Raw genomic sequence first — 16,702 nt, 5'->3', positions numbered from 1 at the left:
TAAGCCAGCTCTGACATTCTTTCTTCCACATTCCCAAAGAGAAGCCTCATCTCAGGATGGTTAAAAGCTGCCCTCTGCAGCAGGCCTGCTTGGGTTACCAGTTACTAGCTGTGTGATCTGGAGCAAGTTTCTTAACTTCTCTCTGCCTCTGTAAAATAGAGATGATAGTGTCTACCTCAAAAGGTTATTTTGAAGTTTATATTATTGAACATTAATAGTTAATATTTTAAAGTACCTGGCACACCGTAAGTCAATATCAATTTTTGATAAATAGAAACCTACTCTGGCTTCTTTTATTTGCTATTTCATAAACATGCTCTGTATTAATTTAGTTGGTCTTGCTGTTTCTTCCACCTGGAATGCAGGGTGCGTCAATGGGGACAGTACTTGCAGCCCCAGGAGAAGCGTAGGTGCCTCCTTTTACTCCGTAGTAGGAGCTATCTGAGTCACTTACAAACCATTCAGGGTCTTTGTGTGGTTTCCGCAGTAGATCAGCTGGCTGTGCCTCCAGTGGGCCCTGGAGAGAGAAGTAAAGACATCCTTGTATTTTGCCACACTTAAGCAGAAGTCATAGTCATTTATAAGAATCACAATGTTTTCACGATAAAAACATGCAGTTCAGGGTGACAGAGAAATGTTCTTAATACTGAGGGCTGAAGAAAAGAATCCTGCCTGCGTGGCTCTTCACAAATAGCATTCTTCTCATCGCTGCGTGTACTTGAGTTTATTTGTTCCTCCCAGCATTCTCTGAGGTAGGTACTGTTTTGTCCTCATTTCCTTTCTATAGATGAGGAAGCAAAGGCACAAGGAGATCAAATAACTTGCATGAGATGATGCAGTTAATAGATGGTAGGGAATGGGAAACCTGGGCAGTCTAGTTCCAAAGTCTACACTTTTGGCTACTATATTAAACGTGACTCTTGGTCCTTGGGCTACTCGTTAATAAATCTAATTTAATTTAAAAACAAGGTACCTCAGTGTAATCTGAGTAAGTTTGATTCTGAATTTTCAGACACTTAATTCTATAAAGGCCCAAATCACTCTTCAAGTGTGTGTCTTTCTGATGGTTTGGTTTGATCCAGCACTAATATTAATGATATCTTGAGCAATGGATATCAACTGCTCCCTACAGAGCTCTGGGGTTGTATAGAGGTTTTCCTGGGGCCTGAGGGCTGGTGGTGGGGGGTGTGAAAGGGGATCGAAGCCCCCATTCAACCAAGGTAGCCTTGTTTTATCTGTTTAAAAATTGGGAGGCTAAGTAGGATTTATTTTGAAGAAACAGATGTTTACATTTAAAAGTGAAAAATCACTGATCAAGAGAAATAAATGGGCAGCCTATTCTGGGAGCAACTCTTATTAAATACTTCCGGTCAATGAGCTGTCAATGTGAGTTTGGCAGCAGTGTGTGCAAAGTTATATTTTTGGAAAGAAACAGAAGTGTAAATAATGTTGCAGTCATGGTCAGACATGCATTCATTGATGGTCATTAGCATAAAGGCAGAAATAATATTCTCCAACTAAAACTGGAGCGCTCAGCCTGGACTCACATAATAGTCACCAGGATGTTCCTGTACTCAAGTGCTCATTCCCTGAATTTTAGTGATTTCCTTGTTGAAACAAAGTATTAGACCTCCTCCTAAACATCCGGTTTCCTTGTCTTTGTTGATAGCCAAGAGTTCATGTTTAAGCTCTCTTACTCAAGCCTAATAGAAAAAAATATTATATCTGGCCTTGATGGTTTTTGTAGTATCCCAAGTGTTCACTTATAAAAAAAATTCCTGCTTTTTAATAATAAGGCATGTCCAGGTTATCCTGAGATTGGGAAAGTTTCCTGTTAGCTACTTTTCATCAAATTAAAACACGTCCACCCTGACTTGGAGTAGAGGAGAGAACTGAAAAGGGGGTAGGCAACAAGTGGGAGAGTGGTGCTTGGATTTGTGTGCTAACACACTTGGGTAAGTGCTTTTAGAATTTGGGGAGGGCGCTAAATACATATACCCCGGTTTTTCTCCAGCACCAACTTGTTGAGATGCAAGTTACTGGGTCACCAAGGGTCTAGGCCTTTATGTGTATGCCTAAAGAAAACCGCCTGCCTTCAGAAATGATGTAGGAAAGGGAGTAGCCAAGGAACCTATACGCATGACCCCTGGACGTGAGGAATGGTGTGGGGATTGCCTGAGGGAGTGGGGGGTGATGGGTGGAGGGGGGCAAAAGGGGAAAATTGGGACAACTGTAATAGCATAATCAATAAAATATAATTTAAAATGATATAATTCTAAAGCAAACAAAAAGAAAAATGATATAATTCTATTAACAGTATCATAGGAAACAGGACTGTGGTGCTTATTATTTAAAACCTAGAGCGAGAAGCTTATTTTCCCTTGGGATGTGCTACTTTATTGTCCTGTAGTGCATTTCCCCTCATTATGATTTGCTTTAGGCGAATGACATCTACAATGACCCTACTTTGAGATCACCCACAAGCTGGGGACGGCCCAAGTGTGTCAGGGAGAACGGTGATTGCAGGAGAAAGCCCACCTGGCATTAACATGCCATGTGGAAAATCTATTGATACTTGATAGTGTTCACATAGGGAATACTTGAGAGTTGATTTTACAAACAGAATGCATTGCTCGAGTTCATCTGTAAGTTTGTCCAGCTGTAGCTCATCTCCAAGGTCTACCTCCTCAATACCTGTATCTATAAGAGTGAATTAACAGAGTATTGATGGAGCCTGGGAAGGGAAGGCCTCAGCCCGCGTCTCTGGCACTGCCAACAAAGCCCCGCACACCTGCAGACGATTTCAATGGAGCAAGACTTGAATTCCTGCTGAAACAAGTTTAACACTTCAAACACTGTATAATTAAATGTCTGCTTTTTTCATGTAAAGTTACCTTTTTAAATGACATCCGAAAAGGAAATCTTATAGAAGGTTATGGAAGACAAAATCCTGATCTGAAACAAGGTTGTTTTGCGTGAATATTCAAACAGGGCGCCTTCCAGTGGGCCTTCATAATGCATTTGTGTCCGTTTTTTGGCAACGTTGATTTTCATTCAGAAGGCAATGACTTTTGAAGAGGCTGGACCAGTAGTCATCGGGAAACTCATGCTGGCTCTGTCTGCAGTGATTTGGGGTGTGTGATGATTCATTGTTATGACTTAGCTACGGAAATAGAGTCTTTAGTTTTTCTGAGCAACACTGCCTCCTTGTGTAATGAGAATTACCTTCTAGTCCATTAGTCTATCATTTTTAAAAAAGTATTTTTACGTAAATTTAGTGGCTTAAACAGCCCAAACCAGATAGGGTGCCTCCCTGAAGAAAGTTTTTGTGCCCTTGTTTGATTATTTCCATTGATAAGACCAACAGACTTTTCTCAGGGACTGTTTGTGTCTATATTCTTTGCTCTGACTCCTAATCCCTCTCATTATGCCTTGAAAGTGGTGGAAAGTAATGAAGTGGATGAAATACAAAGTGATTTTCTTTGCTGCTTATTAGATTATCTTTGCGGTTTTTCTGGGGAAGAAAATAGAAGCCTTTGGATACATGAAAAAATCCACTAATCAAAAGATTGAAATTATATGTGTTATAACTTTATCAAAAGCAATGGAAAGCATTATGCTAAGTGAAATAAGCCAGATGGTGAGGGACAAATACCATATGATCTCACCTTTAACTGGAACATAATCAACAGAAGAAAAAAGCAAACAAAATATAACCAGAGACATTGAAGTGAAGAACAATCTAACAATAGCCAGGGGGGAGTGGGGAGAGGACAGTGGGGAAAGGGGATTACAGGAACTACTATAAAGGACACATGGACAAAATCAAGGGGGAGGGTGAAATTGGGGGAGGGAAGGGGGTTCGGCTGGGGTGGGGTGGAAGGATGGGGAGAAAAGGCACACAACTGTAATTGAATAAAAATGAAAATAAAAAAAACGTTATCAAAAGCACAGTTGATGCAAAGTAGTAGTAAAGCCTAATGAATATGTTACATATTTCCTCCTCTTTTCCTACTTATTTTTGGTTCAGGAGGTTGGTTCTGTTTGGCATCATGCAATTCATTCAACAACTATCCATTACATCTGTTCACTACCAGGCACTCTTTTAGGTGCTGGAGATACCATAGGGAACAAAACAGAGAGACATCTCTGCCCTCATGGAGCTTATATCCTAGTTAGGGGACAAATCACAAAGATACTAAAGTAAAATATATATTATTTTAGATGGTGGTGTGTGTGCTAAGTAGAAAAAAAATTAAAGAGAAAGAAGGTAGGCAATGTTCAGAGTGAGGAGTAAGATTATAATGTTAGGGCAGCAGGGAAAGCCTTACAGAGGAGACGGCATTTGAGTGAAGGAGTGGAAGAGCAGAGAGAGTAGACGGCGATGGTATTTGGAAGAAGAATGTTCCATGCATGGGTAACACATGCAAAGCTATCGAGCCAGGAGTGTGTACCTGGCTTATTTGAATGACAGCAAGATTTTAGGCCATTGTGGGATTTTGAACCAAGGAGTAAGATGTTCTGATCTCTTTTTAAATAAAACTGAAAGCAGGTAAGAGTGAAAACAGAGTGGATGGCTAGAAGACTAGATTTTGATTTTATAATCATCCCATCATCTATTCTGGAAGGTACACTCATGAACTGAGAATCTGTAGTAAGGTCCAGGGATACTTGTTATGGTCAAGTTTGGTTATTAATAATAAGTTACCTCACAGTAAAAAAGTTAATCACTAAGCAGAGAATGATTTTTATAATATTTAACTGTGATCATCAAGGAGACTTTTATTAAAACAACTGAATGATTAGATGTGGGAAATAAATACAAATATGACTCTAATTAATATCCCAGTTGGTAGAAACATACTCATTTTATAAAATTGTGATTTATGTGGAAATAAATTTAGGACATTTAGGAGTGTTCATCCTCTAAGAGAGCAGCCCTTCCTGACTGTGTTAATCTAGTCCAAAAATTTCAACTAGGAAGATCCTTCAACAAGAAGAAGAATAAAACCTGCTTTCTTATCTGTTATGTATAGAAACACAGCCTTTGCACCACCTCTACCTTCCAGCAAAGTCTTTATTTACATTGTAACTGTTTGTGTTTTTCTAGAATTAGCCTAAATGCAGTGCATTGCCATTGTTTTCAATTCATTTTAATTTTGTAATTAATGCTTGGAAAACTTAAACATTATTGTCCCCAAAGCCAGTTCCTGAGAGTGGACTGTGGTCTCTGTAAACACTGCTAGTCAAGGGCTTAGCACATTTTTAGATCTTCCAGGTTCCTTTATATCATCCAAGTTCCTTTGAGTATTAGAGTCTATAACGGTGTTGATGGTGGGCTAACACTGATGTGGGGACTTTCATCATGCCCTCAGAGGAAGCTACTAGTCACCCAAGGTAAGAAAAGCCTCACTGTTCTCGTGGCTTAATACTCACAAAAATCTCAGGAACTACTACTATAAAGGACACATGGACAAAACCAAGAGGGAGGGTGGAAGCAGGGGAGGGAGGTGGGTTTGGCTGAGGTGGGGAGGAGAGGAGGGGAGAAAATGCAGACAACTGTAATTGAACAACAATTAATTAATTTTAAAAAATTTTAAAAAAGAAGAAAAACATCAATACTCACAAAAATCTTACATCATTTGTTCATTCAGAGGTGGGCCAACATAGAGGCATGGGCCAAAGTAGGTTTACAGTGTTGAGTACATGAAACACAGTTTATTCTTGTATTATTATTTCTTTATTAATTATTATATCATTTATTATTATTATTAACCTGCTTTTGCCCACCCCTATATTTTATTGAATACCTACTATGTGCAAGCTGCTGTGAGAGGATACAGATACTCAAGAATCAAAAGAAATAGCCTAGTAAATGCACGGATTATCTGCAGTTTATACTGCTCTAGTGTGACAACTTGATCCCTGTCCTTAGGCATTATTATCCATAAACTAAAAATGAATCCTAGTCACATAAAATGTTACAAATATAGAACAGTACCTTTTCTATGTTGAACCTGGATTTGGAAAGCACTGTCTTTTCTCCTCCACAGGCTTAGAACAGACAAAGATCTATTATCCCTTATCCTTCCCCCTCTCATCTTGCCCAAAGCTCTTAAACATTTATTTCCTCTTGTCTGATCATAGTCGCTGATTCCCTCTGATTAGCCAAGCTTGCTTTCTTCACACAAACTCAGTATACAAGCCTTTGAAGAATTTTTTTTCATCAGTTCTAGGAGGAATTACGACCTGTGTCCCTTAATTATGTTTCCTTGGAAACCAGAAAAAAAATTCAAGCTTTCCACTTAAGCTGGGTTTGGGTTCACTCTAAGATAAAGTATGGGATTTTCCTAGGTGTTCACGGCCTTTCTCCCTTGTAGGTTATCAGGGCCCCTGTGATTTTCCTACGTTCCCTGTGGTCACCTCAGGATCACTTGGTAGGTCCCCTTCTTTCCTAGAGCAATCTGAACCTCTCCCAGCCACCCTTCCTCCTCCAATCATTTGTCTAGATTTTTACAGGACAGACTTTTGAGCAAACAAATCCTTGTGAGTCTTCTCAAGCCGCAGCAAATCACAGCATTCCGCCTTCCAGGTAGCGGCTCCAGATTTGTAATCATTGCATATTTTTAAAACTAGAAGAAACTTAGAGCTTTCCTGTTTTTGTTTTTAATTCTCGTGGCCTTTGCTTAAATGAAGCCTTATTTGGAAATCAAGTGTATAAAACAAGCAAGGGTAGACCTGTGCTCGATGGAGGGGCAGTGACTCCCCATCTTCCAGCTTACCCTCCACATCCCCATGGCAGCCCAGAGATGCCACAGAAACACTCTCCCAGGCAGACTTCTGAAAACAGCCTGATTTGCTACATGAGGATTGCCCAAGAGCTACATTTTGTACTTCCTCCTGCCTCTTAGAGGTCTGATCTCTGTTCTCATGAACTTGAGACTATTTACCTGCCCCCCAACCTGCTTGGAGGGTGAGGTGCGAGCCCCTTGGCAGTCACGGGCTTAACAACTCCTGCCACAGTGAGTGTCACAGGGCTAGTCTGCGAGATAAGGGTCCCTTATTATATTCCAAGAGCTTACGCACAAGCGCTAAGTTTTCTCTTATTATAACATTACACTCTTAAAAATATTTGTCAAAAATAGAGACTTGTGAAAATGTTCTTCTTTCCAGTGACTGTGGTGAGAAAGCACTTCCCTGTGAGTTTGCAAGGACACAAAACATTTCCCGTTCTCACTTCAGTTTTTGACCAGCAAAATCTAGCTTCACGTCAATTGTCTCTGTCCTCAGAGGAACCTGAGCCCGTTTTCATTACTTTAATGGAAGTGCAGGGAGGATTGGAACGAAACCGACAGTGGTGATTATTTTTGGAAAGGTCCATGTTAGGAAAGAACAGATTGTTTTTATTTATTTACGTGGCCCACATGACAACTTAGGACAGAGAGAAGATAATCAGGAAGGCTTGATGTAAGAAATTCAATTTAGTTTAGACTCGGATTTAAAAACAAAACTCCATGTTTAATGGCAAACGAAGAGGAGGGGAACAATTGGGGGTGCTCCTTTGTTTTTTATTGCTGGTAGTTAGGTTTTGCCATCTTATTAGACCACACCCTTCTGTAGAGTAAATAGGGATTAGAAGACAACACCTGGCCTTTCAAGTCCTTCCTTCTTTCTCTTTTTAATCATTAATTTATATGTTCTTTTCCTTCTTTATTTCTTCTTGACAATTTTTTTAGGATCTTAAAATGTGCTTGGTGTTGTTAGCTACCGGGAACAAAACACTGAATCTCAGTGTGATGCTTGTAGCCTGGGGAGGAGTCCCGCTCCATCTTTGCCATTTTACTCCCTGAGGGACTTGTGGCGAGTCATTTAATTTCACTGAGCTTCAGTTTCATCTTTTGTACAATGGCAGTGGTAGTAACTCCACTGAGTAGCAACAATGAAAGGAGAATTAAATGTGGTAACGTGCAAATTACCTCCACAGAGTGCCTGGCACATAGTAGGAGCTTAAAAAAACAGGAGTCTGGTATAGATTCCCACCTATATAGTCATTATAACCTGATGTTTAGCTTTACCTTCCCACAGTCTCAGGAATTCTCTAAGGGTTTTGGCATCCAGCTCTAAGTTTTATTCTGCCTCAGAGAGCCTTGTGAACATTCCCTTTCAGCAACCCTCAGACCAAGAAGTGTCCACTCCAGAGATCCTGAATTCTCAAAACCCCTTACAGACTCCAGCTGCTGTCCTTCAACCTCTTTCCAAGTTCACTCTCCCAGGAAATGAGCTTTTCAGACCCTTTGCTAACTCTGGTCTTTGGATCTCTTCTTAGTCGCACACAGTCAGCCACACCCCTCCGCCCTCCCCCCCATTGCTTTCCTCCCTGTCGATTTCATTTCCTTTCCTGTTCTTCCTGCACACCACAGCCGAATCATTCACTGCCACAGCCTCACCAGGACGTTGCTCTTTTGTGCGCTTTGTTGGCCGTGGCAATCTGTATTTCCGGATTAGCCAGTTCCTCGTTTTGTGTTCTCATGCCTTTGGTTTACCTGTTGCTATTGGAGAACACCACTCAGCCATGCTGATGCTCATCTCCTTCAGCTTGTATTTGCAATCTTACAGCTCCCTCAGTACTGCCCACAGAATCTCACAAATCTCTAGTTGGTTTGATTTTCCTTTCCTCCTGTATGTCAACTGCTGGAACAGAAAACCACGACCAGCCTCCTTAAACTCTCCTCTCAGCGCTATCCTCCTGGAACCGATACCCCGCCAACATTCCAAACTCATTTGTACATCCTTTCCTGCTGTCCCGCTGTCCCAGAAGAAACGTGTTCTTACTCTTTTCTGAGATTCCACCAGTGCTCTTGGTCCTTTTCACCCTCAACTTCTCTCAAACCTGTCTGAAACTATGATTCTTCTCCTGTCTGTCCTTCATTGACTCTTCCTTGTTAACCTTCAAACACGTTCAAGTCGGCCAGTCTTACGGAACTTTCTCCTGCCCCACTATTTCCTCTGGGCACTGCTCTGTCTCTGCCTTCAACTTCACTGCCAACATTTTCCATAGTATTGCTTATCCCCATTATATTTCTTTCTCATTTATTGTTTAAACTGTTGTGAAAATTGGGCTGTCACTCCCACCACTATGCTGAGACTCGCTTGCAGTCACCAGGCACCTCCTAGCTAGCAAAGCCAATGGACTAAGTTCTCATTCTCCTTGGTTTATCTTTGGTTTTTGACCCTATTGACTTCCTCCTTTTTGAATTTTTCTCCCCCTTTGGTTAATATAATAGTAATTTCTCTTATTTTTCTCCGAAATTTTTGAGGTCTCAGAGGTCTTTCTGTCTCACTTTCCAGCAGTGGTTCCTTTCTGCCCGTTTAAATATTAGTGATGTCTCCGTGCTCGGGCCTTTCCTCTTCATTTTCTTTATTTTCCTGTTGGAAGATCTCACCCATACCTATGATTTCAACTCTGACATAGACTGGTGATTTTTAAATCTATAACTCCATCTCCCAATTCCTCTCCAAGACTCTACTCCCGGTTACAGCGAATTGGGTTGGTTGCAGACGCTTCAAATTCAGTGAGGCTCACCTGCCTCTCCATAATCTGACCACTGCACCCCTACCACTTCCCAGCTTTATTGTTAGATGCTTTCAGGAATTTTCATGGTGAAAGACACTAAGGCCTTTGTAGAACCCTCTTTCTTTGTCTCGCTCTCTATTACAAGTAACTAGTGATTAGCAAAAATCACTAGTTAATCTTATAAGCAATTTCCTGTCCCAGGCCTTTTCAAAATTTAAATGGCATCCAAAGAACTTAATAATTTATATCAAGGTGAGAATGGCCTTACTCACCAGGCTCACCCTCAATTCAAAGAGAAGAAACAAAGATATAGCCCCGAGCACTGAGAAACCGGGCACCTGGTCAGAATTTGCCTTATGTCTCTTCATACATAACAGGAAGGAAAATTTCCAATGTCAGTTAAGTAGTTTTTAATATCCTTAGAATACAATTCTGTGAGCAATGATCAAAGCTATATACTCAAGGCATCTAATTGCCTAATTATTTTGCTTTGTTTTAAATTGAAAAACAAAACAAAGCAGAACTCAACAACATAACTGGGCTTGTCGGTCAGCAGGGGGAGCACTGCTACTTTGCTCCAGGAAGATTCTCACCAAGGCAACGACTGTCTTTAATACAGACCACATCCTAGCAACAAGCAGGAAAAAACCAAAGATACGATCGATAAATTTGCTCCCTCGTGGTTGCAATTTTTAAAAATAGCTTTTATCGCCTTTGTAATTCAATAGTGTTTGCTTAGGAAGGGGTCGTCTGCTGCCTCTTCATCTTCTCTGTCCTTTCTTTCTGTCATATTCCGGTTAGAGAGACAGGTGTTTATTTAATCCAAAAGAGGGGATTTAAAATGGGCCACAGAGGCTAGTGTTACAGCCCCTGGCCAGTGCTTAGGCTGCGTATGTGGCACAGAAACAAAGACACTGATTTGCTCATTTAATTTAAACCGGGCAATACAGTGAAAGAAATCAGTCAAACTGGATTTCTGTCTAAAATGACCTTTTGTTTCAGTGAATTAATTCAGTGAGATCAAAATGGGGACACGGTGTCCTTCTGAGACTCAGCTGGACAGAAGCCTATCAAACAAGCACGGCGGCATCATAAAAAGGAAGAGTCAGGAGACCAGGCTATCATCTGGATTCTGCTCTGTGACTGTGGGCAAAACATTTAGCTTAACTCTTTGTACTATGACTTCTCCTTTTATTGATATAACACACTTGCATGAAGGGGAAATTACATATATATACATATATATACACATAAATATATATGATTTGAAAACACCTTAAAAGATCAAGAAATATCTATATAATAATTTAAACAAAAGACCTAGTTTGACACATATGTTGTACACATGTAGGTTATAGATGCATATATAATGCATATATACCCGATGTGTGTATATATATATGTATATATAGCTAAATAGATTTATTTATACCTATATAAGATATATATGAACTCTAATCTACATATCTCTATATAGGAAATCTATACACATACAAGAGGTGAACAGGAAAAACAATTCTTTCTGAAAGTGTTAATCTCTATAAAAATTATTCAACTCACTGAGAATTATAAGCTTTCAGGCAGAAATAATAAAGAATTCGGGGCGCTATTGATATCATTTCCTTCTTAAAATTCTTACTTGGTGAGACGTTTGTATGTATTTTCCATGCACATTTCATGAGGAAAGAAGATGGTGCTCTCACACCCACCCTTCCCTAACTCTGGACGTGATAAACACTGCCAGTTCACCTTTCCCCTGTCTCGTTTGTACCGTGAGTGGAAGCATGGCATCAGCATATTTTTGTAAGGATTTTAACAGGAATACATGCTTAACAATACATGATTCTGAATAAAGAGAAATACAGCGTGATAAAAGTGTGCATTTTATTCACTTAGTTTCTAAAATGGCTGATTTTTTTCAGTTAATCTTTTTCTTTTTCCAAATGACAGCAAACAATTTAATATATGACATTAGGATTGCTTTTTTTTAAGTAGTGAATTTTAAAGAAACAAATGGAATAGCTTTTATTTTTACCAGTATAAAGTACTGTTTGATCTGTAGCTGGGTAGCACAGAAGTTCAAAGTGAGGTGTTAATGAAGTCAAAGTAACAAATCTAATTCATGTGAGCTTTATGTTTACTCATTACTGTGACCACAGATACATCCCTAATTCTATCTAATCATTTTTGTTACAAATTATCCTTGCGGTTCAGATTTGAAACCAGACCATGAAATGTCATCTGAACAAGGCAAAACTGTATCTCCATCAATAAGAGACAACCCACTCAAGTCCCTTACCCTACTTCTAAGTGTTTCCAGTAGTGTCTTGTGATATGTCATAACTATATTTTATATTTGTGTTGTTCTTAGGAAAGCTGAGGAGTGTCAGGCATTTTAGTTTAACCCTAGAGGAAAATTGATATCACACCAGAGAGAAAGCTGAAGTGCAGTGAAAACACGCTGGACTGGGAACTAGACATACTGTATTTGCATCCCAGTTCTTCCATTGACCACATTTCAGGACTGAGACAAGTCACTTAACATTTTCCAGCCTCAATTTCCTTACGGAAGTAGGGAGAGAAGTAGCTCAGCTGATTGTAGGGATTAAATAAGATAATGTATGTGAAGTACTTAGCATAGGGCTGAGCCCACAGTAAATAAATAGTGGCTATCTTTATCTCTTCATCATTACTATAACTCCTACCGAAGAGGTGTTGTAAAAATTAAGTGAATATGAAATATGGACCACATTCTTTCTTGAATTCAAAATATTTTGTTTATCAGTAAGCATTAAATTCACATAAAATATTACTATCTCACTAAAAGGAAATGATGCTAAGAAAAGTTAAATGATTTCTTTATTCGTTAGGTACGAACTTGGCAAGTTATTGTGTATTATGCACAAAATACTGAGATTGTTATCAAAAAGTCTTTTTTTTCTGACTCACTATGATTTATATTCTCAGACATTCTTGAATGACACAAGCAAATCCAGGTACATATGTTTACAATGTGCACAATGAACGATTAAAGTTAGTAGGCAAAAAAAACAGGTGATCAACTTCATATATGTACCACATTTTCTTTATCCACTTGTCTATGAATAGACATGTTCTTTGCATCCACAACTTGGTGGTAACAGACAATGCTGAGTATAGCATAGGTGATACAGTCAACAACATTCTAATAACTACACATGATTCAGATGGGCATCTGACTCATGGGGTTGAACACTTTGTAAGCTATATAAATGTCTAATCACTATGTTCTACACCTAAATCTAAAATAACATTCTATCTCAACTGCAATTGCCAAAGGGGGGTAGGATCGAGGGTGGGAGGTGGGGATGGCTGGGGTTGGGGGGAGTGGAGAAGGGAAAATGGAGACAACTGTACTTGAACAACAGTAAAAAATTCAAAAAAAAGAAAAAAAATGTAAAGTTACCAATTTTTGCGCTATATTTGTATTTGTGTACCTATCTATCTAGCTACTGCTCCCACCTATTTTAGTGTCCAATAAAAGACACTCCTATCCTAAAGCCGTGTCATCTTGTTGTGGATCACGAAAGTGACTGAAGGGTTGCCAATCTGTATTTCAAAAACAAAACTCTTACTACTAACCTGATATGTGGCAATAACGGTGAGATCCATGCTGTTCATAAATATATATATTCTGAATCTAAAGAAAGTGTTTAAAAGAACAGTACTTCAAAAATTTAAAAAAAAACAACAATAAGCCAACAACTTATTTTGCATATTGGGCAACTGCTTAACAGGCCTTTCCAACCAAAAAGTGAAGACTCCACCTTGAATTCAGTGAGGGTGAGGGTAGTGCTGGATGTGGCTGTGCACTGCCCGCTGGCCCTGGAAGTGTTGCCAGCCGTGGCTGCAGCTTGAGCTCTGCCTTGGGCGCTCTCTTCCTCATCTTTCAGAGCCTCTTCATAGTAACGTGGGAAGACTGTGGGATCACTATCATGGAGCTCGGCCAACAACTCAAGGATTTGCATCTTGCTGCTCTCAGCCTGGGCTCTTAGACCCCTCAGGAATTCACGGCATGGAGGACCACTGCTGAGCTCCTGCTGGTACACCGGGTATTTTTCCTGAACCAGATCTTGAGTGATAAGCTTCCTGGATTCCCCCCAAATTAAGTGACTTTCCCCATCATAGGCGACCATCATATTCAGGAATTCCCAGATCTCCTCCGCAGAGGTGCAATTGCCATTTAAGAATATCACACCAAGGAGAGGCATCAGAATCACTTTCATAGGAAATCTCCAACCTCTGCTCAGATTCTCCTCGTTGGTGTCATCTTGATTGTGGGAAAGAGTGTAGAAGTAACTGTTGGGCTCGACTTCTTTCAGTTCTAGGCCATAGGCCAGACCCATGTGCTCAGAGGTTTTCCTGAGAATCTTAGAAGAGTCCTTCCTGTACCATTTGTGGATTATCTTCAGCACGTCTGCCTTCTTCACGGGCTTCTTCATTTTATACCAAGTAAGAAGATACTCTGCCAACTTAGTCGCCTTCTGAGAAGGAATATGTAGGCCAGCGCCCTTTGAGGAAGTTGAGGTCCCGGAGGAATTTTTACTTTTACCAACATGGCCCTTGGCTTTTACAGCAGATCTTTTTTATGAAACTCCTGCAGCAGCACTGGTGGTGGCCCGGGGACTCAGAGACACCTATAGAGTGGAGCTTGAGGGACCGTCCGCCAGAACAGAAGAGGAAGGAGGAGCAGGCGGCCTTTTCTTCCTCCCTGTAGCGGCCCGAGCACTCCTAAGACATTGGGTCTCAGCTCTGTGGTGGCAGCATTTCTCACCAGCACGGAGCCTACTCTGCTGACCACGAGGCACGGTGGCTGTTGTTCAGGACAGCAGACAGCAGTGCGGGCCTCCGAAAAGGTGATTTGGGCACCTTGACTAGAGGCTGGTCCCGCGAATCCGCCCTCAGACAGAAAGCCGCCCTCGGAAAGTCTCATATGAGACTTTTTTTCTTGGTAACATATAGTGCAACAACTAGGATGACCAGGATAAGTGACAAAATTTATATTTTAAAATCATCAAGTTGCTATGGAAGCAATGAAGATTGGATGAACTAAAATTCCAGAGAGAATAGAATCCTTTCCGAATGAGCTGACACTATCCGATATTTTTTCTTTAGGGCATTTTTTGATCCTGACTGTTGGTTGAAGGGTTTGCTTATGCAGAGAACTTATGCTGGGGTTAAAAAAAAAAAAACAAAAAACACAACAGTAAAGCTCCTAACTGTTTCAGAGGTATGATGTGACAAATAGGAAGGAGACTCAACCATGTGGTTGATTTTCCCCATATTTGCTGATTGGTGATACTACACGGGAGTCTACAGAACTAGGGTAAACCTCCCAAAAGACAGAGTAAAATCTACCTCTCATTGTCTTCAAATGCTTAAGAAACAAAGGCCCTCCAGGGAGAACCTTTTCTCAAAATGCCTCCAGTCTCTATTCAAGAAATTTACCGGATGGTGAAGCCGTGGGGGACCAGAGGCTGAAGAGCTGGGCAGCAACTTCTGAAGCGCAGAGGTGGATCTCCGACAGCCTTGCAAGGCTGAGCTCACAATCACCAACTCAGGGGAGCCATGCCCTAGAACAGGGGAGACCAGAGGTAGGGCAAGTCTTAGTAAAACTGAGATTCAGGCCCAACCCACTTCCAGGTGTCATGTAATTGCAGTGACCGACCTCCTACCCTGTGTGCCTAACAGAGGAAAGGGGGAACTCTCTCTGGTAGAAGATAACATTTGTAATCTTTATGGTATTTTTATTACTAGTGTTCAGCAAATGATACAGAATTAGTGGACATGTGATGAGGCAATAAAATGTTGCTAATAATCAAGAGAAGAGGCAGATAATAGAAGCAGTCCCACTGATGATCTATAGATATTGAAATCAGCAGTCAAATATTGTCGAATAATTCAGAGCATAAAGTGCATGTTAACAAAGGGACCAACGGTTCCAAAACAGAATAACAATTCCTTATGACTGAGCTATGCTTGGCGGGGGAGTGTCCTCAATCCAGAGAAATTGTCCAGTTTGCCCCCTCCTTACAGAGGGCGGTGGTGAGAGTAAGGGAAGGATGGTCTTTGGACTGTATACCAGGACCAGGGCCTCGTGTCCTGGATTGTTACTGAGAATAAATCCAGACTACCAAAGCCAAAATTCCAAAGGGGAGCTGAAGAGGACAAGCAAAAAGGACAAGAATCAAGAACCGAAGTGTGAAGGTGAGGACCGAAGACACACGCTGACACAATGTGCCGGTAAAGCAGCTCACAGGAGGAAGGCAGGAGGGAGGGCACAGATTTGAGGGCTATACAGAAGCACAATCAAGAGGAGGCAATTCTCTGGATGAGGGAGGGAAAGGGAAGAAGAATCTAGGGTGTCTTCAAGGTTGGGTTACCGGGTGAGTGTTTCTCAGGGAAAAACCGAGGAGGGGCAGGTCTGATGAGCAGGAAGGAGGCTTGAACATGGGACATGTTAGGTGCCCTCCGGGTGATGTTCACTACACTGTTTCACACACTCACGTATGTATGCATGCACAAGTGAGAACTTTGTCAGACATATAGATGTGGGTGTCATCAAAACAATAGTGGTAAGGCTGCCCAGGGAAAGTGTTTCAAGTAAGAAGAATGGAGAGAGAATCCTGAGAAATATCGACATTGAGGGCTCAGAGAGCGGAAAGGGAAACTTCGGAGGAGACCCTGGTGAGACAGATTTAGAAAGAAAATAAAGCAGAACAGCTTTACAGAGACCTGGAGGAAAGCATGGCTTAAGAAGAGGAAGATAGAGGATTTGATTTTAAAATAGGGTATGTGTGTGTATACATTTATATACCAGTAAGTCTATATAGATAAAAATCAGTTCTCACTGGATGGGATTTTTAATATAGTAATATATAATATACCTAATATTTTAAGTGGAAATACTATTAATAGCCAACATAATATATCCCAAACAAATGCCAATTAAAACATTTTATTTTGGAAAGTGGTTTTTACAAAGCGCTTTACTTTGCCTTCTTAAACAAAATGTTCTGAACTAGCTTGGCCTTTGCTTGATGACTCACTTTGAACATCAATCACTGTCCAGAGCCCTAATACCGCCAT

At 40.6% G+C, this 16,702-nt stretch overlaps 1 protein-coding gene across 1 annotated transcript; it reads right to left on the bottom strand.

The window, feature by feature from the left end:
- Positions 1–328: 328 nt before the first annotated feature.
- Positions 329–16,702, bottom strand: LOC128780368 (melanoma-associated antigen B2-like). The gene is made up of 5 exons (XM_053919702.1): positions 16,663–16,702; positions 15,062–15,186; positions 14,388–14,513; positions 13,381–14,124; positions 329–517 (listed from the first exon to the last, which is right to left on the bottom strand). Exons 1-5 carry the CDS (start codon positions 16,700–16,702, stop codon positions 329–331), a joined length of 1,224 nt encoding a protein of 407 aa, XP_053775677.1.

The sequence above is a fragment of the Desmodus rotundus genome, chromosome 3, assembly GCF_022682495.2.
Source record: "Desmodus rotundus isolate HL8 chromosome 3, HLdesRot8A.1, whole genome shotgun sequence".
NCBI classification, from domain to species: domain Eukaryota; kingdom Metazoa; phylum Chordata; class Mammalia; order Chiroptera; family Phyllostomidae; genus Desmodus; species Desmodus rotundus.
This window is presented reverse-complemented; position numbering and strand designations above follow the sequence as displayed.

Bases quoted from the DNA above. Each gene is read 5' to 3' on its own strand.
- LOC128780368 (XM_053919702.1), bottom strand. From the start codon at position 16,702: ATGGCGGTATTAGGGCTCTGGACAGTGATTGATGTTCAAA. The intron at 15,187-16,662 runs GTGAGTCATCAA...CCCCTGTTCTAG, and splicing joins GACAGTGATTGATGTTCAAA to GGCATGGCTCCCCTGAGTTG. The intron at 14,514-15,061 runs GTAAATTTCTTG...TTTCTGTCTGAG, and splicing joins CCCCACGGCTTCACCATCCG to GGCGGATTCGCGGGACCAGC.